This window comes from Chelon labrosus, assembly GCF_963514085.1.
Source record: "Chelon labrosus genome assembly, chromosome: 4".
Classification (NCBI taxonomy): domain Eukaryota; kingdom Metazoa; phylum Chordata; class Actinopteri; order Mugiliformes; family Mugilidae; genus Chelon; species Chelon labrosus.
This window is the reverse complement of record NC_140340.1, coordinates 11,964,365-11,990,984: the sequence shown is the minus strand read 5'-3', so window position 1 is coordinate 11,990,984 and position 26,620 is coordinate 11,964,365. Positions and strand designations below refer to the sequence as shown.

At 41.5% G+C, this 26,620-nt stretch overlaps 3 protein-coding genes across 3 annotated transcripts in view; 1 reads left to right on the top strand and 2 right to left on the bottom strand.

Moving 5' to 3' along the window:
* uba7 (ubiquitin-like modifier activating enzyme 7) overlaps positions 1-18,233 on the top strand; it is a 33,364-nt gene extending 15,131 nt beyond the window's left edge. Inside the window, exons 21-25 of the mRNA XM_084542089.1 lie at positions 546-638; positions 2,027-2,218; positions 15,707-15,808; positions 16,691-16,773; positions 18,094-18,233. Of these exons, the coding sequence (XP_084398215.1) occupies positions 546-638; positions 2,027-2,218; positions 15,707-15,808; positions 16,691-16,773; positions 18,094-18,226 (603 nt within the window). The 3' untranslated portion in view covers positions 18,227-18,233. The remainder of the gene's footprint in view (positions 1-545; positions 639-2,026; positions 2,219-15,706; positions 15,809-16,690; positions 16,774-18,093) is intronic.
* Positions 18,234-19,531: 1,298 nt separating this feature from the next.
* On the bottom strand, positions 19,532-21,945 carry LOC311486292 (PAK4-inhibitor inka2-like). Its single transcript, XM_084542090.1, has 3 exons — positions 21,760-21,945; positions 21,612-21,661; positions 19,532-20,485 (listed from the first exon to the last, which is right to left on the bottom strand). The coding sequence occupies exons 2-3, from the start codon at positions 21,612-21,614 to the stop codon at positions 19,556-19,558; spliced, it is 933 nt and encodes a 310-aa protein (XP_084398216.1). The 5' UTR covers positions 21,615-21,661; positions 21,760-21,945; the 3' UTR covers positions 19,532-19,555.
* Positions 21,946-24,662: 2,717 nt separating this feature from the next.
* The window catches only part of gnai2b (guanine nucleotide binding protein (G protein), alpha inhibiting activity polypeptide 2b), a 41,876-nt gene continuing 39,918 nt past the window's right edge, over positions 24,663-26,620 (bottom strand). Inside the window, exon 9 of the mRNA XM_084543558.1 lies at positions 24,663-25,944. The gene's annotated coding sequence lies outside the window, so the exon portion shown is untranslated. The remainder of the gene's footprint in view (positions 25,945-26,620) is intronic.

The following is a 26,620-nucleotide window of genomic DNA, read 5'->3' as shown; positions in this document are numbered from 1 at the left end:
ACTCAGGAGAGGCAGTAATGAAGGTGTATGAGGTAAGTCAGGTACATATCAAATGGCGTCTTGGGTAAGAATGAGATTCCCGAAGCCCCTTCTCTTCATTTTTATCCTGATGTGCCCTGGTCATGCTGTGGATAGATGGAATGTGTGTAGGAGGGTTTCAAAGGCATCAGGTTGCCAGCTTGGAGCTTCCTCACAACCCCTAAAGCCATCCCGGAGTGACAGTCCCCTACCCAGCTTTTGTAGAGCCGTACTATCAGAGGCATGACCTCACTGGCCACGTCGATCACAACAGAAATCTGATTTCTGAGCGGGTGACCAAGTCATCTATCAGAGTGATTTAAATGACACAGCAACAAAGCAGGCGAAGTTCAAAGGAGGCAAACAGAATCACATCACTGGTTTGGCATGGACGTAGATTTGATATGGCCTCTGAGTAACCTTTTCCTTGTATTTATGTGTTTCAGCCTTTAAAATCGTGCAGGTAGATGACATGTCATTGCTCTTATGTAAATGCTAACGTGTCTTTAACATCCCAAATGGCACAGGATGACGACACCAACTTCCACATGGACTACATAGTTGCTGCGTCTAACCTGAGAGCAGAGAACTACGACATACCTGCAGCTGATCGCCACCAGGTGAATATTTTCATTTCGTGCATAATCTAATCTGAAATCTCCATCAATGGTAAAAGATATACAGGGAAATCAGAGACATGAAGCAGCAGAGTTGAAGGTGGTATGGATTAGGAAAAAAAAATAGTACAGCAGACTGCTCCCCTTCCCCTCTCCTCCCCTCCCCTACCCTGGAGGTCATGTTTTTAGTTGGTGCTGCACACACCTGCCCTAAAGCCACAGAAACAGCCCCCTCACCTATTGTCCCCGGAGCAGAACTAATCACAGCACTTTACCTGTCGCCTGGGAGGTGACACCTGAGCCAGGCCTTGTACCAGCCGCTGCTGCAGACACACTCTTCTGCTAAGACAGATGGAGGGATGGTGAGGGGGAGGGGGAGGGGTACAGCTGAGTGAGGGTCGACAAAAGAGAGCTACCCTTGTGTAATCATACGTAGATCTCCACATGTTGCCTCTCGTTTGGGAATAACTTCAGCCGTAGTCAGCATTTAAAGAGTTTTTCTAAACATAAACTATATTAGCTGTGCAACTGGGCTACACTATACAGTATTGGTCAGCATTTATAAAGATATATTTCCAGTATAAGGTAAATGTAATCAAAATCCTGATGTGAAATTCAATTATAAGCGAATTAGACAAAGCTATTTTATAAAAGAGAATAAAACAAAATACATAAAAGATTTTTTTTGCAATTTCTTTATTTGCCACAATCTGAACTTTCGCTGCGGTGTAAAAAAAAAAGTGTTTAAGTCAAAAGTACTAATACTTCAAGTTTAAACACATCCTGGCAAAGTCAAGCGTTCAAAATCACAATCACAGAAGTATTTGCGACGACATCCTGTACATGTGAACTACCGAAGTAGTGGCTGTTCTGTTCACATTGTGCAGCGTGATGACCCCTGTCAGATTTCTGCGCACCACGTCATCTAATCTTTTGATCATTGCCTGTTATAATTTCACAGATCCTCAAATTCTCCTTTTTATGTTTTCTATATTGTTTTGTCTGGTCAGTACTTCTAAATATTCATTTCACTATTATGTGTGACAAAGAAAAGGAACTTAAATTCAACAAAAAACACTTAAGTACTACTGTTAATATTATCAGATACTGTTGAGTAGCTTTTTAAAGATGATATGTTCATTCAAAGTAATGAGTAATGATGTAGAATTAAAGGAAACACACGAAAAACAATATTTGTCTCTTAAATGTTGGTAGTGTAAGGAACTTTGTTATTTTCCCCCACTGGAATCAAGCTGACGTGAATCATCACATTAGGATTGTACAGAAAGTTATTAAAAATAATATTGAATTAAGATTTTTTTTTTTACCCAGCTCTACCTGACATTTATGCATAGGAAGTAAAAGGAAACTTTCCACTGTCTCTTTTTCAGAGCAAGCGCATTGCAGGACGGATCATGCCTGCCATAGCCACCACGACGGCCGCAGTGGCTGGCCTGATGTGCCTGGAGCTCTTTAAACTGGTGCAGGGTCATGAGAAGATCAGCTCTTACCGCACAGCTTACATGAACCTGGCTGTCCAGTACTTTGTCCTGTCCCAGCCGAGCCGGCCCCAGACCTTCGAAGTGAGTAACAGCTCCATGCAACCACAGTTATTCTCAATTAGTGGTTCTTAGTGGGGTTTAGGGACGAGATCTATGAAGCATTCAGTCGCATATAGGACCTTAAGTGAAGTCAGACAGACTCTGTACTGTATATACATTCATAATTTAAGCCTGTCTACTTTGGGGATAAATCTGTTGACTTCTGGGGAGATTTACGTCTTTCCTCTCAGGGTGGAGAGCAGTAAGTCATGAATGAGTGCTCTCAGTTTAAGAGCCCCCTACTAACTGTCAATCTCTCGCATATAAGCCCGGTCTTTATCTAGCTCAGCGTAATCCTCAGGTTATTTCAGTGCAGGTAAGGCACAAACAGATCCATGCTTGCCTCGGTGTTTGGACAAATTAAGTGAATTTAAGGCAACTGTAATTCAAAAGGAAAAATAAATGAGCTTATTCTGTTAAAACAGAGGCCTTTCAGGATCAAATCCGCCCCAACATCTGAAGTTATACCAGGTTCATGAGGTCACACAGTACTATGTTTGTTATGCTACATTGGCCTAAAAAAGTCTACCGGTCAAATCCAAAAGGTGGTAGCCGTTTTGGTCAGTGTCTGAGAGAATATCCCATCAGTTCCTGCTCTCTTACAAGTCCCATTGCTCGTCACCTCTGGAGGTAATCAGATACGTTATGCAAACTCGCCAGATTTCCCACTCAGGGAATTGAACCTCTGACAGGCAGGGGTCACTGGGGGTCAGCAAGCGAGGTCCTGTGGGACGTGAGGGTGCACTGACAGGGGGCTCTGAGACAGTGTAGATCTGGTTTCGGCTTTGGTTACTGGCAGAAATTCAGCATCTGCATAAAAGGCAGCCGTGATGACAGAGGCAGCTGTGACTTCCTGACGTTCCAGACATGCACTCTTCCTCGCACACAAAAGCACTGGTGTTCTTACAGTTGTTGCTTGTAAACTTGTTTGCACATACCTGTGTCATTTTTCATTTTGCTGGTGTGACAACATTTCCAAAGCCGCATGGAACACTCCATAGAGCCATTGATTGAAAAATTCACACTGACAGAGAGCTTGACATCATCCCAGAATTATAAGCTATATATTGTGCCAAATCATTTAGTCCAAAGGATGAGCAGATGCACGATTCTCCAGAATCCAGTGTGGGTGAGAAGTCTTGCAGCATCAGCTTGAGCCAAAGCAGACACCACCGGGGGAAAAAGTTGCTGCTGATTTTTCTGTGTCAGCATTTTGAGTGCTTAAGACAAATCTTGGAGTTTAATTCCACACTTACTGAGCGGGAGAGGGAGAGAGAGAGGAAGATGGTTAGCTGCCAATTCTGCAGCCATCTTAAGGGGGAGATGCTCGGAAGCCTGCCAAAGAAAATATTTTAGTCTCCACGGTTACCATTTAAATTTGTCTACGATGCTTTCTTGAAATATCTCCTCACCTCTCGGATGTATTCCCCCTTTTCCTATTTAGGGCATGAAACCACACTTCCTTCTTAAAACTAGTAAAAAGATGCAGAGACAGCATCAAATGGCATGGTTCTGTACCAATTATGTTGTTTGTCCAGGGGGCACTGACCACTGACTGAATATTAACACCGACGATCCCTCCGTGATATCACCCAAAGGAATCCTTAATAACTCCTCCGAAGTCCAGCTATTTCAAAAATACGCAAAAATATGAACGGTACAGTTGAAAGAAACGGAAAAATGATCTATAGCACCAGGGTGTAAGTGCGTTTATTTCTGCTGCAATGTTGAAATGGCTTCAGTTTCAGCCTCACAGGTTGTTGCTTGGCACTGAGAAGTTGTACTTAAGAGTAAAAGGGCCCCACCCTGTATATATATATTAGCCAGATAATTTTTCCAACTAACTTCGAAAGAAAAAAAATTAAAAATACTTAGATAATGACACCAGGTTTGGCCTCACAGTTTTTGGCCTGAGATAACCAGTATCAGTCAGTAGTTAGTTCCCTGATATGAAGCCTGCATGCAACCACATTCAAGTCAGGGGGTAAAAGTTCTCTGATATTTGTTAATCCTTCAATTTGGAATACTTTTCCAATGACCTCTTCTGTGTCCCAGTTGTAGTCTAGACATTATATCATTGGTTGAAGGGATAACATATAATGTTGAAAAACTATTTCAATCATTGATAAATTGTTGAGCCATGCTATGTAGTCTAATGAAATGTGTAGCCCAAAGCAACAGAGGAGAAAGAAAAGCAACATACTTGTGAATAAAATTCTCTTAACTCTCTGATCTAAGATTAGAAAGGGTTTTAGTAGGCAGCTTCTGAAGCAACTGCAGACGTGCAGCTGTTAAATATCACTGATCAGACATGCAGTATCAAGAGCTCAGCTTACTTTTGTAATGACTTGAACCTCTCCTCTCATGAGCTCAGTCTCAGTTCATTAATATCAAGTAACAACGCTCACATCTCTCTGGTCGTGTAGGTCGCCCACCCAGCGTTTGTCCAAAGTGGAGTTTACCACATCACAGCTTCGCTAGATGCCTGGCAGTCATCACAATGTAACCTGTGCTGTCATAACTCTGAAGAAAAAAATATGTTGTGATAGAAGATCTTTGGAGAGGGTGCTTTAGATTTGGCTGCATACCACTATACAACTGTTACTCGCAGCCTCTTTAACCACCGCCCTTATCATTTTGCAGAAATTGTTGCTTTAAAGCAGCTGTTTCCCAAAATAGGAAGTTCCCCCAGCTCTTCCCCTGCTGTTGCTGCTGTCCTCTGTATAGAGTCAGAAATATGTAAACAAACAGAATCCCTCCACTGTCTGCTCAGCACTGTCGCTCTTTAGCATGGTTTTCCTCTCCGTGTTTATCTTTTCCAGTTGAGCGGAGCAAGCCCGGCCAGCTCAGAGAGATGGAAATCTCTAAAATGGCTGGAAATGAAACAATAAAAGTTGACAGAAGCTCAAGAATAGAGAAAGGTGTCAGACAATAGTAGAGCCTGAGGCATATTTTAGCGGGTAAAATATTAAAACATTGTTTTTATTTCAGTGCCACAGACTAAATTTGTTCCTCCATTGTGCAACAAAAAATAAATACATCAATTACAGAGGGGTCGAAGAGCAACATGTGACTCCAAACCTGCAGAACCCCTGAGACAGTCTATCCTATAAGCTGTCAGCACATTTATCACTGTGTCGTGAACATTTCATGTTTCAGACAAATTAGCCATGAGCGTCCAAAGTCATCCACGGTGAAGGTTTTCATTTAATTATGGCAGTACTAGTCACTATTTTATATTAACAATAGAAGTGTTATTTGAAAGTGTTATGAACACAGAAAATTCCAGCTCAAAAATACTCCTTAGCACTCCCTAATGTTTTAGTGCCTTTCGGGTGGTTTTGGTTTTATTGTCCACAGCTTTCAGTTTCAGAGTCAATAGTATCTAAGTTTGCTTTAAATAGAAATGAATACATTGTTTGCTGCATGTAAACTACATGAAGTGGCTCTCAGATTATACAGTGCAGACGCCGTTGGTGCGGAAAACAAAACCTCACCAGACATTAAAGGATATTTCAAGAGCAGCAAAGATTAATGAGAGTTGCGCTCCTGCAGCTGTAACTGAGCCGCAGCCTTGGTGCAACACAGAGAAACATCACCCGAGGGCAGGACAGAGGAGGACGTGTTTCAGCTGTGTATTAAATAAGCTGGATCCTCAACCCTTCCAGCAGCTTGCCCAACACTCTGTACCAGCGTATGCCGAACATTATGCTGGCTTGTTTGCTAGGTGGCCTGCTGCTTGTTCACTATGGAAATACTCCCTCTTCCATGCCTGTGCACACATCCTCCACTCCCTGGTCTTAACTTTGTGGCCTTTCGTGCTCACTTGGTGCCCCTCTCCCCCACTTTGCCCTTTTGGTCTCTAATTGAATTAGCAGTGTCGGAGGCAAGGCTGCCGATCTCCAGAAAGCCAATCAAAGGTCAGTGCTCACACTGGTTCTTTGTTAATTGCCTGAAGAAATGACGTCCATTTCCTGCCTTCAGAGGAAGCAAAGTATTGAAACCAGATTTCCAAGAGAGCACTATGTGATCCTGCTGCACGGTCTGCAGGGCACCAGGAGGAGGCAGGGCTCCAGTCTCTGTTTTGCACTTTTCATACACTTTTATATCAAGCTTTTCATCCCTTTTTTTAAATTTGCTGATCGGTCCAGGGTGGCAGTTTATTTGCGATTTGAGCGCTTGCATAATTGAAGGCCCCACATCTGCCACACAAATAACAGGGAAAGGCTTAAGAAAGAGAAAGAGAAAGAGAACAACAAAGGCGGAGATTTGCCTCACATGTGGTTAAATCTGCGTTGGCCTGCTTGGACTGTGCCAGTAAAGAAACGGGGTGAACATGATCCAAGGCCTTTTGGATTCCCGGAGGAGCACAGAGGGCATTGTGCACTTTGTAACTCAAGACCCAGACGTGAATAGTGCTTGCGGGATAATGAGTAATCTGTGATCAGCATATACGGCTTGTGCCTGCTGTTGTTTTCCAGGGTTTATTTGTTCATGGTATTGTGTTGTGCATTGTGTTGTCTGTCAAGTCAGATGTTGTTCTGCGCTGCATTGTTCCGTAACTGCTGTTCTTTACTTCCCCATAGATCTTTGAACAACAATATTATGTCTGTGCGGCCGTTGTTTATTTACGGCGCATCTGAAATAGACGGGCATCAGACAGGACGGAGCACATAAAGTAGCTATCCTCAGAGTGTGTGATGCAGCTCATGAACTCAGCATGCATGCGTGCTCTCCATTTAGCCGGAGGCACTTTGTATGGCAGCTCTTCTAAATCAACCTCGTATCTCTTCATCTCATATATTTTTAATCCGGAGGCATTAGGCGCGCCATAGGGGGGACTTTTGGTGAGACACCTGCTCTTAAACACGCTGAGTCAGGCTTCATTCTTGTTTCGAAAGGTTGCCTCCAGTTTTGCAAAAAGAGCTTCAGCAAACCAGCGAATCCCATCCTGCTTCTGAGTTAATTGACCCTGGCCTCTGACACTCTTGGAGGATACCACATTAGTTTATTTGGATGCTGCTGCAGTGTTGAATATGTGCCTTATCTTGCAGACTGTCAAACAGAGTTGGAAGGATCAGCAGAAGATCCTTTTTTTATTTTAAAACCCTTACAAGGTACAAGGAACCAACATAAAATAGCAACAACTTTCCATCTTTTTATGTATCTGTTTCTCTCATCTATTATTCCCATTATTTTCCACATTTATCACATTCTTTTCATGTTTTTCTGAAGCTCAGTAAAGCCTCTGCCCCAGCAGATGACGGGCTGCAGGTTTCTTATTAGCGATATTACATTTTTGGTCACGGGTTTTCGTATTTACCCATTCACTCACAATTCTTAAGACTGTACTCTCAAGTCATTCCTTCATTCTTTCTTTCTTTACCTCAATGCACCCAAAACCCTAAACGGGATTCATAATTTGTCCAAATGCAACATCCGCTTGACGCTGTGATCAGCCAGCTGTGTGGACATGAGGGCGGAGCCAAGTTTTACTCCTTCTCCCTTTCTTTAATGACAGTTTTTTTATTCTCTCTGCTTTCCTGTGTGATCATACAGAACAAACACGAGCCCATTTGACTTCAAACATGGCGGAAAACCATATCTTAAAAACTAGTTTGGAGCAATCATTGTCCGGTCCTTTACTAAGCTACCTCACACGCAATACCCCCCATTTCCATTGTGTTATGTCACAGGTGGTGCTTAAGTAGCTAAATTATTGGTTTTGCTTTAATATCACTGGTTTATTACAGAGCATGTTTGATTATATTTAGGCTAAAGTTAAAATTAGTGCACAGCAAACGGTAGACCTGGATTGGCCCGTCAGTAAGGGATCACAAACGTGCCTATGGTTTGTGATCACGGCCACGGCTTCACCGCTGTCATTATGAGTAATTATTGCATTGTGGATGTGTGCACCAATTTCTATGGCAGTCCATTCAGTAATTTAGAAGCTATGGAGATATTTTAAGCATGCCAAAAATGCCGGGCTGCTAAAACCATAATCTAGCACTGGTCTCTGGATCCTGATATACACTCATCAACCACAACATTAAAACCACCTGCCAAATATTGTTTAGTTCTTCCTTTTGGCTCCCACAAAGTTTAGGTGCGTCAGGAAATGGAGGGAGTTTTTGGGACCTGTGGGTTGAGGGGAGCGGCCCTTGTGGATCAGGCTTGTTCCAGTGCATCCCACAGATACTTGATCAGTTTGGGATATGGGGAGTTTGGACTATTTTTCATGTTTTTTGAGCTGTTCCTAAGCAGATTTTGTGGTTTGGAAGGCTGCATTGTCCTGCTGGAGATAGCTACTGCCATTAGGGAGTGTGTGTGGTCAGCAACAGTGTTTAGGTGGGCGGTACGTGTATAAATAACATCTGGAATAATACCAGAACCAGATTTTTCAGCAGAACATTGCATTGCAACAAGTTTATCAATGTTATTCCCTTCACCGGTCATTTCTTTTAATGTTGTGGCTGATAGGTGTAAGTCCACATTCTGTTTATACCTATGTATATGGAATTAGTGTGGTATTGCTTGACTTGTATTAGAATGAATAAAAATAAAGACTGCACAAAATTGTTAAAATTTTTAACTGAGGCAAATAGGATATATGATTATTTTAAATATCTGATTTAGATAAATACTTGTATGTATCAAGTTGTAAATCAATTCCTTTTTAAAAAGCATTTCTTAAAGCAAACAGGATATAATGATTCATCACCTGGTGATCTATATGGCAGGCTCAAGTGTCTCCGTCTTATTTGTTTGCGTCCAACATAAGCCTGTGCTTGATTAAATTTTGACAATAACTGGATGTTGTACTGGCCGACGGACATCAATAGAGACCAATCGGTGACCAATACATGCTTGCATCATTCCATAAAGCATCAGATCATATAACCAAAGAGTGTGAAATGTGATCTCTAAAGTTCAGATCAATGATACAAATTGCAACGTAGCAACAAAGTGCACATTGATCACAGATTTCAGAGCTGTATGTCGGTATTTAATTAATACATGTGATTGACGTATCTTGTACACAAGTCATGTTAAAATATAACAATCCTCTCGCAAAAAAAAACTTGAAATGTGTCGTAAAAAAACCCTTTTATTACGAATAGAAATAAATGAAAAGCACTAGTATCCATATGTAAGAGCCATCATTGACTTACTACTTTAGTGCTTCTGCAGGCTCCAGCATGTCACCGGCCCATTTGTAAGAGCGGTTTATTGACTCACCACTTCTGCCCCGGGTCATTTTCAGTCAGGTGGAGTGCTGTTATCTTCTCATTTGAAAGACAATCACATCGGGATTCTGTTTGCTCTTTTACACGTCAATGGGAGCCTTTCAAAAGCAACGGGCAGCTTTCAGTCTGTGTGTCAAACTCGGCACTCTCCTGAGACGTGTCTGTGTGCCGCTGACCTGCCACTCCCGCTCCTCCTTCACTCTGCACCAGCATACCACATGTTATCTTCCAAAACATTACCTTTTAAACTTATTTAAAATGCATATTTAATACGGATTGTCTAGTTTTGATTCCGTCTCTCACACTGGCAGTGTGTAAGGCACGCATCCTGTAAACTCTCTTGGGAGAGATTATTGCAGAGGGCCGGAGTGAGCAGTTGGGGGTCCCAGCCATCTGTGTCTTCACTGCAGCCCAAAGAGAGTGGTGATCAATAGTGATCAGGTAGCAGATGACACTCCCGATTAGACAAAAGGGACATTTTACATGACAGTACTGCTGTCCCATTGTTAAAAAAAAAAGGCCAAACAGGAGAGCATAAACAAACATGTTTCTAAAGATATACAGCTTTTAAATTATATCATTCGTGATATATGTAACTTTAAACAGGATTCATTTGTGCTATTATTTTGGCCTCGGTTGGTTTTAGTCTAGATTAGATAATAAAAATCAAATAGAAAGCAAAAAAGTATAGTTAAGTTCATTATTGAAATACCAGAGGCATTTTCATTTGGAAATCACGGTGCTCTCTCTAATCTCTTTCTCATCCACTATGCCTAGTTTCTTAGGCAAACGTTGTATAAACATGGAAGAAGTCCAGCTGAGAGCTTCTAGCCATCAATGTTATGAGATCACTGCAATTTGCCATTTATTCTGTGCTGCTGGTACTACGCAGAGACTGGATGCTTGGTTGTTTGAAACCTGAAAGATATTTCCTAGATTCAGTTTAAAACCAAAGGAAGTTATTTTTCTTTTTCATGACACTGTGGAATTTTCTTTCCTTTTCTCGTGAAATGACTGTGACTTATGTGATTTATATAAATAGGACTAAAAGGAGGAATGTGTCTGAAAAGAAAATTATTCCAACTTTATGGGTAACAGTGTAGTTGAGATATTGGTGTTGTGACAGCATCAGTCTCATACAAAATGTATTACAAACTTAAATCATGAATAAATCTTAAAATGTCTAATTAGTATTATGTGAAGTCATTTAAATCTTTACTTTGAATTTAGCAAAAAAATAGAAGGCACAGAGCCACCTTCTTTAAATCATCAGTTCAGTTTAGCTAAAATAACCTAAGTGCATACAAGCCACTTATTCTTCATTGTGGAGCAGCAGCAGCAGCAGAATATGGCCCTGACTTCCAGGCTCAGTTGAGGACTAATCTAGGTCATGAGGCCTGAGTGAAAATGTACCATATTGTCTAAAGGAAATCTAAGGAAAGCTAGGAGAGAATAAGACAAAAATATGATTCAAAGAGACCACACAGATCCTCCGCATGCCTCCCCTAAAGCTCACTTTGAAGCCCTCTAAAGGAAAATAGCTGCCTTTGAAGAAACAGGCCTCCAGCCGCAACTGGTTGTAAAAACGTTTCCAATGTTGGGATTCTGGCCAGATAATGAAGCTGAGGCAGGAGCGTGCCTCAGCAGAGGTATTTCTTGTTGCACACTGTAGGGAGGAAGACTTATCGAGTTTTTCCTTCTGATTCCAACTTCCTGCCTGAAAAAGTGCTCTATTGTTTTTAAAGGGCAAGACTGAAATACACATTGTAGTTTCACTCCCAGTGCTGTGACCTGTGCAAAATGAACAGAACCGCTGTGCTTCACCCAGATTCTTTCTTACCTCCTTATCAGGTTCATAAGCTGTACTTCCTGCAGTCCGGCTGCACTCCCATTCCCATGCCCTCATGCAGTGTATATCTGCAGACAGAGAGCTCTATTTTTAGACTTTATCAATCAGTGTGCCTTGTTACTGTTTATCACGACAGACATTATTGTGAATCCGGTCATGTTGTCGAACGGCCTAATGGGGTCTCTTAATGTTCTGGGATGCAGAAAATGGAACAGTGTTGATGCTAACCAACTGATAAATTGGTTACACATTTGATTTTTAATTAAGCTATAAAAATATCCCCATTTATCTCGAGTAATATGCCGTGATAAGATTGCCCAGACTGCGACAATGAGGTTTGCCCGGTTTTTCTCAAGTCCTGTGACTAAGTGGAAATAACATTTGATGACTTTTATGTTAAGAATTCCCCGTTGAAAGGGCATTTTTGGCTTTGATTCGTCATAGAATTCCTATTTCCCTTTAGTATGTATGTACTACTAAACAGTGAACAGTAGTACTTTTAAGCATGATGCAGTAATTTTCTTTTAGATCAACCTAACTGGTAATGAGTTTATTCTGGTTTCTTCATTCATATCTCCTCCTGTTTTATAGCTTTTGGAATAAGGAGTTGAAAAATATTTAATACTGTGCGTGTGTCTTACTTTAAGATTAGGTGAAGTACTGTCCGTGTTCAGAGTTATCAGGAAAAGAAGGGGAGCTCTCCGGCCTTCCTGTCAACAAGAGGAAGCAGCCCGCAGTTTTGGCTGCTCACATCAGATGTTGGGGAACTTGATATGTAGACACGCCACATTGGAAGAGAGAATGACATTTGTATTGTTTAATGATGAACAGACATCACAAACACCAATAAAACTTTAGTCAAAAAGGAATAAGGCTTTAAACATTATAGTGCTATTTTACAGGAATGCCACGATCAAGTGGAATCAGTAAAATTATGACAGGTGTAGTGATAAAGTGGGGAAGCACCTAAATACTCGAAATGTCATTGTTTTCCATTAATGTCATGGAAATGCCAGCTGTTTCATGTTTAAAGGGGAAGTTCAAAGCTCTGCTTATAATACAGTCTGTGCAACAGACGAGAAATTTGGCCGCCCTCCAACGACTAAGCAGACAGAGTATAAACCTCTATAGGTTTACCATATGTCCACCAATGTTACTTTAGGCCACTCATGAAGTGGCCCTTTGTCTCATCCACATGCTCTGACAGAGTCAAACTCAGTGGAGTTCAGACACCCAGAATCCAGACAGACAGCTCGGCTCGGCTTTATGGCCAAACAGGCCTCTAGACCTGCAGAGATAGGGCAGTGGACTCGAACAGCTTGACTGTAGCCTGTGTTAAAGAAGACTGTATTGAGGTCGAACCACTTTTCAAGTGAGGAACTAACATGTCTCCCTTCATCTCTTCAGTTTTGTTCCAGTGCCATCTTCAATATTCATTGCGTGACACACTAGAGACTCGTCTTCAAGGACACTCAGAAATCTCAGCTTGACTTTTTCAGTTTGGACACTCAGATTGTAGGACTGAGCTGCCTGAGTGCAGCTGTGATTAGCCACCAAGCACCACTTGGCAGGGATTTGTCAATTGCTCTGTTCTCAGCATAACAGGTGACCTCTTAGACAGTAATTCTACACGCCAGCCTCAGGAAAACCTTGCCTGATATTAACAGTTTAGACTTAAGTGATATTATGTAATATCAATACAACATCTGATTTATGACTGCTTTATCCAACTCAGCTGCATACCAACAAAAACACAGCAGATAAATGTGTGTCTTTATTTTATGTCCTATGTCCTAAAGTATTGTGCGTGAGGTTCAACTTAGATTTAAGGGGAAAACAATAACTTTCTGTTCCACAGTTCTTTCCCCAGAGACAACTGTTAAGTTGAGGCATCTTTGTTTTTATTGTGGAAGTTCCACGACAAAAAGTTTCTGTAGCTGTGCTTGTGGGAAACCATTTTTAATTGTTTCCAGGAGTCCGTGTGGTTCCAGCATTCTTGCTTATTTTGTCTCTCTTCTGCTATACTGTCAAATAGCTGACGTCAGTCCACAGCGTATGCGGACTGATATGGCGGTTGATTGGCTTAAGGGGCCTTGCCATAGTTTTGTGACAAACGTGAGAGGGAGGAAGAGGCGGGAGGAGGTGGAGGGGGAGTAAAAATAGCCAGCACGCCTGCTTTGCATTGTGTAAAATCAGCATCTACACACAAACGTGGACATTTCTGGCACGAGGACCGCTGAAAAACAAGCTCCATTTTACAGTCCGACAATGACGTTGTGCTTGAAAGAGCATTTAGAAGAATTCTCTTTTGTACCGTGCGTGCATTTCAGGCTTTACTTGCATTATGCCCCTAGAAAGTTTGAGGCTAGTGATTCAATTCAGAAAAAAAGCCAACAACTTATGATGTGCATCTTGCAAACAAAACTCGCTTTGTTTTAAAACTGGGACAAAGGACAGACACCCAGTTAGATGTTTGGAGAAGTGTGCCTCGAGTGTGTCTCCAAAACCCCCATACGTGGTGGGAGTTGCGAGGGCTCGTCGAAAAAGTTCCCCTTGGCTGCTGGAGCAGAGATAATTGGACCCAGGTTCAGCCGGAGTTTTGGTATTCACAGCTCGGGCCAAGTTTTGATCTTCAGCTTCTCTCACCAGACAGAGCCTGTGTGCGAGCATGGTCGTCTGACTTAATGACATATCTCGACAAATTTTCTGCATGTGAGGATTCCTGACCCCTTTCAGTCAGAAGATGTTTTTTCCTGGCTTTGGTTCTTGCACATGTGAATTACGATGTTTATGGTAAACACGTGGTGTCATGTGATGACCAATATCTGTCCAGTGGCGAGAGAAACAGCAGCGTTTATGTTTGCAGGGGTTAAATTGATCTGTCTGGCTGTCAGGACTTTGTATTGCGTCTTTGTTTGTAGGTCAAAGAGTGATCCTTTGGGAGCAATGATTTGACGAGCCACTGTGGGGTCATCCATCTTGGTATCTGATCTCATGAGATGTTAAGGCAGTGCTTTAGGGGGACAGAAAGAAAAAGAGACGACTTAGAACTGCTTGTGAAATGAGTGACGTTAATGTTTCTCAAGCTTCATTTAGATTCACAAGACTCTTCACGTTTCTCCTCTCATAAGGTCTTGAAATGCCTTCCAGCTATTGACTGAACAGCTTCTTCCCTTTGACTTAATTTGTGTGGCCCTTTGATGCAAAAAGACATAATCAGGCCACCACTTTGATCCAGAAGACTCAAAAACTGTTTGATCTGTTCCCATTTGTATAGAGACTTCATTTGAGAGACTATTGTGATCCCCTGTTTCCCCTGGTGCCAGCAGACCAACATTTTCTCTGATCCATTAAAATCCGTCCATCTCAACATCTGTGGGGATTGGAACAACATTCTGTTCAGACGTTCATTTTGCCAGCAGCACATTTAAGCCTCTCTCAGTAGGAACGGTAAAAACTTTGTTGATCGCTTCAGCTCTCATCCAGTACCATCATCAGTTCAAGCTTTGAAAGCAGTATGGCTAAGTACCATCAAAGCATGTCCCAGCTGTTGTTTGTTTTTGGAGCTAATGCACAAATGTTAGCATGCTAACATGCTAAATAACATGCTGACATTAGCCCAGACAGCTGGTATGCTTGATTCATACACATGTAAAACTATAGTCCAATAGCCCAAAAGGATGTGTTTTCTGTGAAGTTAGCAACATTCATAAGTATGTCTTTTTATGCAGATGTGTTCCTTTAAAGTGTGAATTTCAGCAACTTGAAGTGCTGGAGAAAAAAAAAAAACATCCTATACTTTCATTTCACTGCCTGGAGCAGCACGTTTATATTCACACAGAGGCAGGTTTTACAAGCAGCATTCTTCAACTTTTTATCATGCTGCACTAATAACATCCTCCCCAAAGACAGATTTTTACAGGAACAGAATAGTTGATTACACTCTACCCTTTCATACATAGTACTCGCTTACTTTATTTATTTATTCTCTATGGTTAAAGTTTATTTCCTTTTGTAGTTGTTTGAAGGGAGCTTTCAAAATAAGAATTTCATTCTGTAATCTTCACTGAATATATGACAGTAAACTTCTTGAATCTTATAAAAGTGTATGAAGTACGTCTCAAAGATGCAATTAAGAAAAAAAGACTCAATCATATATGAGGAAGCACCTTCTTGACCTCGGTGTCGCTTGTTCAGGTCTGCTGATTGTGTTCAGCTGCTATACAACAGAGCCATGAAAAATGAGTCCAGGACTCTTGTCGTGGATTCACACGTTTTCTGCACATCCCTCACAGCAGGCAGTGCTTCGTCTGTCAACTTGTCTGTATGTGTCTGTGTGCGTACTGCTGTATGTAACGTGTCTATCGTCAGGTCGCAGGAAAGAAATACACCCTGTGGGATGACTTCCTCGTCGAGGGCAGGCGCGGCGGTCAGCAGGAAATGACCTTGGAAGATCTGCTCCAGTATGTCAGGGTATGGCCTCCTTATTCCTCTCGGCAAGGAAACACACTTTCTTCACACCCGGTGCTACAGAGAACACATTTTATTCATGCTTTTTTTTCCCTTTTTTTTTTAACTAAACCTGTTCAGCTTCCTCTGGTGCACACAATGCCCATTGTCTGAAATGATTGGCCACTTTACACCTCAGATTTGCAACCTCAGGAGGAAGAACAAAGAAAGTGAATATGGCTGCCTTGACAGTATTGTATTATAACATCTGCAAGACAAAAGCCAGAAGTTACTGAGTGTATCTTCTACATTGACAAATGTCAAGCTGTCAAATCCAACATCTTGTAGATCATTGTGTTATTTATTATTGTGTGGTCAGTTTTTCAGACATGCATAGCAGACAGCTGTCCAGAAACTAGTAGTATCTCAGACTAAAATGTTTAAAAAGAGTATATCATAACCCTGCTTGCACCTGGGATAACAGTAATTAATTCCACACACAAGCCATATCTCCACATCTTCAGTCTCTATAATTCATGTCATAACACGTGCAACCAGGATGTCAGAATACAGCTTATTTTTTATGCATGCACATTCTTGCCCTGACCAGACATTTGGTTTCTTGATTCTGTTGGATTTATTTCTGAGGAAGCAAAGGGAAAAGAAATTGGCAAGTGCTCGTATTGCTCCAGGTTTTGTTTAACCTTTGACTGGCTGGGTTCCCCTGGTTTGCTTGCGGAGACACTGCAAAGCTTCCTGAAGCCACACTCAGACCCTTAGCTCTGCAGACGGATGTCTTTGTCTTTGAAATGCACGTAGGCAGTATTCTACCTGCATTCTCGTTGTGCCTTCTTGTGCTTATTTTATCACAATGGAAATGTAACTGAATTATCTGTATTTGTGCAGGAGAAGTACGGCCTGACCGTCTCCAGTCTATTCTACGGACCCGCTATTTTATACAGTGGACAGAAAGAGAGGCTAACGAAGAGGTATGTGCACAGCAAAGATACAGTGCAAAGTCGCACATGGCTACACTCACACGCAGCCCTGCACATGCAAACCATCACAAAAAGCAGCGTCCCTTTGTTTGTTTAGAGTCTAATGGCAGGATGAGGTGTTTCCTCCGAGCCTGTGAGGAGAGAGACTGTTGACACACACACATGCATCACCGAACACAGAGGAGTGAGATTCCTCCTCAGGTTTCCCTCTGTTTGTTGTGGACAAGAGTTAAAGAGTTAAATTAGAGCAAACCTTTTTTTTCCCCCCTGCATCTTAGAAGCCACCCTGTTCAGGCCTGTTCAGGGCTGTAATGCATTAGAGGCACAATTCATAAGCCCCGTGATGAATCATATGTCTCGTGCTTTGGCCTTTCGTCATCATTTGAAGAACTCATGCACAGTAGAATATATACCCCGAGGCATGTTTTGATTCCTGGAGGAGGGGAAAATGTAATAAATCAGGTTTAACCTAGAAAGTTAACAGCCGATAATTAAGTGGACACAGTGAATTATTATGTTATTAGTCTTTTTTTTTGTTGCTTAAATCTGACTGGGAGGTCTTAAAACTAACTGTTTCAAGCGTGTGTTTACTGGTTTTGACCCTCATCTCTCTGGGGAGCTGGTGTTGTGATTAGATTGAGCTACAGGGAAGAGGGGCAGAGTGCCGGCCATGTGGACTGCACACCCTACATGACAAATGCCCCCCTGCAGTAGTCGCTTCCTGTGCAGTTGCCCTGCCCCAAGCTTCCTGTGTTGGGACAGTGAAAAATGACCGAACGACACACAAAACTCAGATAACACCAAAAATCACTGTAAGGAGAAAGTTGCGATTGCTCTTTATGACATTCTTATTATCTTTAGCTCTTCCCATGTCATGTAACGTGAGAAGTAAATCCTTAAAACAAGTCACAAATACAGTGCGAATTGTAATTAAATTAAAAAGTAGGTCATGGATTTGTTGGTCTATTTTAAGATGCATATTAAAACAATTTAGGTGTGTTCATAATAATCGAGGGGGGAAAGAGACTGCGTGGTTCACTGATACTTAATTATTTTTGGATAATAATGGAGGCATATAGCACAACAGTGTGAGTCATATCAGGCTTTGAAGATGCAGAAAATGATATGATAAGAACAAACGAAAAACAGCAAAAGATGCCACATTGTTCGTGTCCTCCGTTCATAGACTTTAAGATAAAGTTAACATGCCGAACACTGAGGACACAAATTTGTTTAAATAATACATTTTTAATACATTTTCGTTCATGCATCTTTGTGGATGAGCATGATCATTTGTGCATGTCGTTGCAGTGTGTCTGACGTGGTGAAGATGGTGACGAAAAAAGACATCCCTCCACATAAGAGGATGCTGGAGTTGGTCCCCTCATTTGCTGAAGACGAGGACTGTGAAACGGTCCCAACGATCAGATACCTGCTCGCGTGATGCAGACGAAGTGACATTTCCTCAAAGATCTGGTGAAAACGCGCCACAAGGAAAAGGCCGACCCGCCTGGGGAAATGAATTAATCATCTGTTCCTGTCTTTTCGTTCTTTGTATTCTTTTGAAATATTGTACTGACATATGCTTTTTATTGTTAATGGTTATGTACCACAATCACACTGTGTGATCAGCTGTCCTGTCTCTGAGCTATGTTCATAAAATGCTACAAGATGTACACAGACTGATATCCAATCCTTAATCTGGCTTTCATCATATGACAAAAGATGAATCTTAGCAAAATTACCATGTCCGTAATATCGAGACGTTACCACTAACATTCGCTTTTGATTTAAAACTGAAGAGTGTCTTTAGGGAGATTTGTGAAGTTTGTGACGGTGCTTTTCAGGGCATACATATTAGAATATGTTACACTGCAGGGACAGTGGTGCTACTGAGGTTTAATTCAGAACAGGCAGAGCACAGTGATGAAGTGATGCAGGCGGAAGACACTTGAACCACCATCGCCCACCCTCCTCCGCCTCCTCCTCGTCCTTCTCCATGAAAAATCTCCGAGGTGTTCACAGTGGAGACGCTGGATTCATCTGCATCTCCTTTTGTGCATTGTGCCCTGCCCCTTTTCCACATCCTAACAATGTGCTTCACTCCTCACATTACCACACAGACATCTGCGCTGCTTTCCCAGTTAGTTAATTTTGAACCCATGTCATGTGAATCATCTCTGTAATTACCCCTGCTGCTATGTATGAGTCTAATTCATCTGCGCTGTGTAATTGGGATTATGATACAAGGATGCAGTTTGTGATTAAATTCAGATGGAAGACTAGTGCAATAAATGAGGAACAAATTGTATCTGTGTACTTCTCTGACAGACACCAGTTCCCTAACCACCTTATAAATACTTAACCCACTTCTGGTACGATGCTTGTCTATGACGGCAACACCACACCCACCCTCCTATTTTTAATCAAGACAAAATCCTTTTTGCTATTTAGAGCTCGTTCACAAAGCCAGACTGTCTCTTTAAATCGTGTAGAGTATAATTCTGCTAAAAGACAACACATACTGTCAGTGGCACGCTACACGTGCAGCATAATTTCTCATGGAACCCAATAACAAATGTCTGTTATCATTTGATTTTATATCTTTTAATAGTTTTGCAGAATGTGGCGCTGCTCAGACTTCGGCAGAGACAAATCACATTTTCATTAATTAAATACAAAAAAACATTTATTCCGCCAAAAATCAGCATTGAAAATAGAATAGTCTCATGGAAATTTGTGTCAAAAGTCCAGCCTGTTTGTACGGCCTTGCTCAAATGTATCCAATGATATCGTTGCATATGATGGGCTGCCGGCTGCCCGTCTTCATGAGCGCTGTGAACTGGTAGAAGTCAGTGTCTAGCTGATGTAGCCCTGTGTGGGACTGGTGAAAGAAAGGTTTGAGAGCCTGGAGTCCCACAGGACAGGACATCCGTTTGGACGCCTCTGCCGCCCTGCTGACCTTTGAGGAGTCTGCAGGTCTTTGCCTCATCTCAACACCTTTAGACTTCCCTGCCAGTCTCCGGCGCATGTTACCCAAAATGTCTTTAGCGAGACGTCTCCCTGCGCTGGGCTTTAGCTCTGCTGGCTCAGGACATTCTGGTAGGTCCATCCAGTTCTTTATTAGGTCAGCAAAACTGTTGTCCCCCAGAACCAGGGGTTGTCTGTTCCTGCTGCGGCTCAGCAGAGATGTCGTCCAGTCCTCTGGACCGCTGGCCTCAAATGAAGTCCATCTTTCCAGACAAGCATCCGAGGTTGATTTAGGCCGGATGCGACCAGAAGGTCCTCTGTTTGTGCGGAGACAGGCCGAAGAGGAGACTCGCACATTTCTGGTCCTCCTCAGCACCACACCTTCATCTTGCCAAGAAGCCTCAGAGTAACCCGAGTCAAAGTCCACACTCTTCTCGCTGCTGGGGGAGCCTTGTGCCAGACGTTCATGTTGCTCCTGCTCTTCCTCCTCCTCCAGGGGGCTGGCCAGGCAACAGGCAGAGTCGTACGTGCTGGCTTCGCTGGCGTCAGAAACTCGTAGACGGGCGAGTCGCTCCTGCTGTGCCCTCTGTTTGCAGTGCCGCGTTACGGCAAAAGACCGAACACATGGTTCACTCAGCGGCCTCGGCCTGCTTATCTGCTTCAAGTCCTGCAAGGATCTCATCATGTACTGCATTTGGTCCCGAAGGCAGTCAGTAGAATCTCCTAAACACAGCTGCACAATGATAAAGAGACAAACACTTAGTGGTGTTGACAGAATTCCACTTAAAGTCAGGTCTTCTACCAAAACAGCTTAAATAAAGTTAAGTTATGGCGTTGCAGCTGAGCAAAGAGCTGTTAGGCCGCCTTCCAAAATATCCCTGCATTCCCTGGTCAGTGTAGCTGAGGCTTGAACGGTTCCTTGTGTTATTTCCAGAACCCGGCCAATAAGATTTTTACCAGCTGAGATCACTCTGCTCTACGGCCATATAACAAGTGAGGTATTCCTGACAAACCTCAGAGCAGCTTTATGGAGACCATCCCATGCAGTATGATCCCAGAAGAATGAAAAAGTCTGAGCACAGGACGCGCATTTTATGTTGGGAAAACTGTCCCCATCTCCTAAAGTTAGAGGGGGAAGTTTGAACAAAGTCGAGCTGAATCTGGAGCGGAGCGAGAAGGCTCACATATCCTCTGTGGACTCCTCCAGCCTACAGGATGTTGACTGGTGTGTATTATAAAGCAGGAAATGACAGCAGCATTTTGGAATTACACTAAGATCATGGTTTCATGATGAATCACATTGCCTTAAATTACCATAAGATACAGTAAGAAAAATGTTACCAGCTTAAGCTGTGTGGCCCAACTTGTTTGCCGTCATAATGTTTGTTCTTATAATATTTAGTTTTTAGAGCCTCTCTGTCCTGCCAGTGTTTGGCTATAGTGAGGACACCACAATGCCACGATGTTATCACAGCTGTGGGTGCTGAACCATTTGGCCCCCTCGGGGACACTTATCAAACGTATACAGAGGCATCCGCAGTGTGACTCCGTGGTCAGTCTGTCACTTTTTAAAATGCCCCGTTCTTCTTGGCTGCATTCACACAATGGGGAGAGGTGATTCACGCGGTTGTATGCAATTGCCAAGGACAGTTTGGTTTGAATTAACTGTGACTCGGGGGGTCAAAACACTCTAGTGTTACAAAAACATCTTTCTGAGTACAGTCATTAGAGGAAAAAATGGTCAGTCATACTACAAATATTTATTGCGCCTTGTGCAAAGATCTCCACAAACACAACTCTGCGGTACAACAATAAAACTATCAAAATTCTTGAAAAGGGAGTTAAAAAAAAAGTCTTACCATTGCTTGAGAGAGAAAACTGCAGTGAAGTTCAAAATTGTGGATTTTGTCTGGAAGAAAAAGAGAGGAACACATGAAGTGATGAGGACATTATTATTATTATTACTACTCAGATATATAGAGTACTCTTTTAAGCAGTAAGACTCACCTTTGCATTTGTTTCAAAAAATTAAACCCAGCACAAGCAGCGGTTCCACAGACTAACAGCTGATCTGAGGTGTGTAGTCTCTCTGTGTCCACGCTCTTCTGAACCAGACGAAGGTCTGTCAGAGGACTTTGACGATGCTGGAGCTTCTGGCTGCAGCCAATCAGCGCAGCGCATCAAAAAGTCAGCCAATAGGGAGCCGTCTGAAACAAGATCCCCCCTAAAGTCACTCCAGCGGTTCCTACTACTCGTAAAGTCATACTGGACTGTTACGACTCAACATCCATTAAACGTTTTATTCGTCAGGGGGGGGAAATCTGTTTAATCATTTGTTTACAGCACTATTGAATGTGGCAATTTACGGACAGTTTAAGTAGAGAGAGTAGAGTTTTAGTAGTCAACCCAAACTAAAACAAAACAAAAAAATGTTAGATGAACCAAAAATAACAACTAGACTTTAGGGAAAACTAAAACCGAAAATCATACTTTCGTTTTAAAACTAACTTAGATGAAACAAAATTATACGAGAACTGTATTAATCTGTTGTTCATTTGGTCAAATCCAAGCATTGTCTTGTAAAACCTATTGTGAATTCCCTGACAAAAACAACCACACCATATCCTAAAAAAAGAGAAATAAATGAAAAAAAACTTTTTAAACAATACAAACAAAACTAAAACGGGCAAACCTACTCAGGAAAACAAGTGAAAGTAACGTAAATTGTCGTCTCGGATAACTGTGTAACCGCTGTGACTGATTTACTGAAATCTACATGGCGCCACCTTGTGGATGCTCTGCAGAACTGTTCACAGTCTTTGTGAAGGTCTGAACAATGCACACTGTCCACCCACCTTTCATTTCTTAATGAGCCTTTTGAAATACAAAGACAGTATAGGGTTTAAGTGAAGCTCCCGTTTCATTTGCAAATGAGCAAACTATTCACGGCTGCAGCAGCTTCTCACCTCACCAGTTTGAATGCGGACAACACTCTGTATTGTAATTCAGGCGAATGCAAGGTTGGGAGACAGGCTCAGTTCTTTACTTTAAGTAAATCACAAGAAGTGAGGTTTTATTAGAATAAAAAAAAAATAGGTAAGAATTATGTTTGCAACTGGCAACTGGTGGAGGTGGAGGTGTATTTATTTATTTATTTTTTAGAAAGAAGTAGAAACAACAATCTGGTGCACACATCTCTATTTTTTACCACTCAACTTTTCCTGGACATACACTGCCTGGCCAAAAAAAAAAAAAAAAAAAAAAAAGTAACCACCTGGATTTAACTAAGCAAATAGGTATGAGCCTCCTATTGGATAATTACTGCATGGGTGATTATCTTTCAGCTGGCAACAAGTTATTTAACCCCAACTGATGCAATGAGTAGCTTCTCATTTCTTAAACAACCATGTTGAAAGACACATCCTGTGGCCTTGGAAAAGATGTTTGTTGTCTGTTTGAGAAGGGTCAAATCATTGGCATGCATCAAGCAGAGAAAACATCTAAGGAGGTTGTAGAAACTACTAAAATTGGGTTAAGAACTGTCCAACGCATTATTAAAAACTGGAAGGATAGTGGGGAACCATCATCTTAGAGGAAGAAATGTGGTCGGAAAAAAATCCTGATTGATCGTGATCAGCGATCACTTAAACATTTGGTGAAATCAAATCGAAGAAAAACAACAGTAGAACTCAGGGCTATGTTTAATAGTGAAAGTAAGATCATTTCCACACGTACAATGTGAAGGGAACTCGAGGGATTGGGACTGAACAGCTGTGTAGCCTTAAGAAAACCACTAACCAGTGAGGCTAACCGAAAAAAAAAAGGCTTCAGTTTGCTAGGGAGCATAAAGATTGGACTCTGGAGCAATGGAAGAAGGTCATGTGGTCTGATGAGTCCAGATTTACCCTGTTCCAGAGTGATGGGCTCAAACTGTGAAAGAGTGGTTCAGGGAGCATGAGAAATCATTTTCAGACATGGATTGTCCACCACAGAGTCCAGACCTTAACCCCATTGAGAATCTTTAGGATGTGCTGGAGAAGGCTTTGTGCAGTGGTCAGACTCTCCCATCATCAATACAAGATCTTGGTGAAAAATGAATGCAACACTGGACGGAAATAAATCTAGTGACATTGCAGAAGCTTATCGAAACAATGCCACAGTGCAAAGCTAAAGACGGTCCAATGAAATATTAGAATGTGTGACCCTTTTTTTTTATGGTGACTTTTTTTTTTGGCCAGGCAGTGTAATTTCAGTAATGCCATACTGGTATTAGTCACCTGTCTCTCATGCTTCTCATAGCCTCCCTTCACTGGCTACCAATATGTTTTAGGATTGATTATAAGATTTTAGTGTTTGCATATCTTTCCAATCTCCTAAAAGCACACATCCCATCAAGGTGACTCAGGTCTGCAGACCACTGGCTTTCGGTCGTCCCTATACAAGGTTAAAGTGCAGGGGGGTGGTGATGCTTTTGCAGCTGCCTCTGCACATTAGGCAAATCCCTTCTTAAAACAAATTTTTATTTTTAATTCACTTTGAGAGCTGTTTTTATTGCAACAAAGTGTTTTCATTTAGTACTTTAGCATGTTTAACTCTTATGTGTTTTGTATGCTTTGAGCACTTTGGTCAGCAATTTGTTTTTACACTGAGATATATTTAGCTCAAAATTGTTCAGAAAACAGTATTGCAGTGAATCTACCAGCACTGACCATCTACCCCCGGAAGTAGATACCATTTAAAAAAAAATCTATTTAAGTTGTGTAAGTTGTGTAAGTCTTGTATTCAAGAAGTTTACTTTTCTTGTAGATTTTTATATCTTACTCTTTCTGAGATTTCCCTCTTGTTCATCAGCAAAATGTTTCAACCTCCATTTTAGATTCAAAAGTGCATTTTGTGCATTTTCTTCCAAAACATCACACTGTAGAATACAAGTTCATGTGACCAAACTTTTATTTACATTTAACGAGTGAATGACTTTTTTTTTAATTTTTTTTTTTTAATCTTAATATTTATGAGCGTCTATCATCTGCTTGTCTTGGTGTCGAGGTGCATCTTAAGACGTGGATCCTGTGAACTGAAGTGGAGTAGAAATAGCCCTAATTCACACTATGAAGATAGCATGTCTCTAAAGAACAAGTGTAAACAGATATCAAGGCACAAACATATGTAAAACATAAACTTGGAATGAAAGAAACAGTACAGAACAATCCATGTTAGGAACAGACATAACCACGCAGATATCTTTAAAGTGACACATGACCGTTTCTGCTTTGTTTCTTTAAAGAAGTTACTTAAGGAATGTTATTCAGTTTGTGTAAGGGGGTACAGGCTAATCTATGGACAGTCATGCAGAACAATGCACTATAGTACAAGTGTGACTGTTGATTCTGTGTAAACGATGTACAAAAACTTTTTCTCCCGTCGTCCATTTTCATTCTCCATGCATGTTTGTATTATTCTTTAAAAAAAAGCAGTCAAAAGGTTCGTAAACTGCCGGCTAACAGAAGTTTAATGTGACATTTGTACAAAATCTACTGCACCCTCTTAATAAATTGCAAAAGCAAAAGGCAACGCAAAGTGAAAACCAAACAAAAAATTGTACCTCATCAACCGATCCTCAATAAGAGATCTGAATACAACAAAAAAAGATGGAAATAAATATTTTAACAAGGTTCTCAGACTGAAAGTCTATAAAGGGTGAAAAATATGTTGATTTTATCAGGGTTTTTTTTCATAGGACACGTGGTGTGATGCTATAATGGTTGCTGATTATGCAAACCTTTTGCTCTTTTAACAGTTATTTTCCACTAAAACCTGTTAGTTAATATGATTTATGTTACAAATCTAATTTTTAAAAAACAGCAAATCTGAGGTGAGTGCTTTGATTGTTAGTTGATTGCTCTTGTTGAATTCGAGGGCCCTTGATCAAATACGTGTTTGTGGTATGGCTAAACCCCCGGCAAAGAGCGGTAAGAAATATATTTATATATATATATATATATCTATATACACACATATATAAAATAATAATAACAGATTAGACAGAGAACGTGATGGTTGCAAATCAATGATTGTTGGAGTTCAGGTTCCCCCTCTAGGAATCAAGTCCGTTATGGTTTTCATTATGAAAAGCAGTAATCATCACATGGCTATCGCAGTCTCTCATGCAGTCTGTGTGCGTCGGGCATCGTCCTGCATGAAAAGACAGATGACAATTTTTTTTTTTTTAGACAAGTGTCGACTTCATGATTTTCAGTTTACTGAGATACACCGATCAGCCACAACATTATGACCACTGACAGGAGAAGTAAATAACACTGGCCATCTTGTGACAATTCAGTGTTCTGCTGGGAAACCTTTGGACCTGGCATTTATGTGGATGTTACTTAGACATATACCACCCACCTAGACCAGACCAGGCACCCCCACCCCAAAGCAATGACACTCCTTGATGGCAGCAGCCATCCCCAGCAGGATGCAGCCTGACACAGGCACACACACAAAAATGGTTTAGGAACAACTCAAAAAAAAAAACCATGAAGAACAGCACAAGGTGTTGACCTGGCCTCCAAATTCACTAGATCCCAAATTGATCAAATATTTATGGGATGATCCACAGAGGCCCCTCCCCTCAACACATAGGACCAAAAGGCCCCCCACTAACAACATTTTGTTGCCAGACACCACAGGACACCCTCAGAAGGCCCATGTCCATTCTCCGATAAGTCACAACTGTTTTGGAAGCACAAGGGAGATATTAGGAAGGTGGTCATAATGTTATGCCTGATCGGTGTAAATCTGGTCTTTGAGTTACACACATCTGGACACATTTATATCGTACATGTCAAACCAAGGACTACTTCACTTC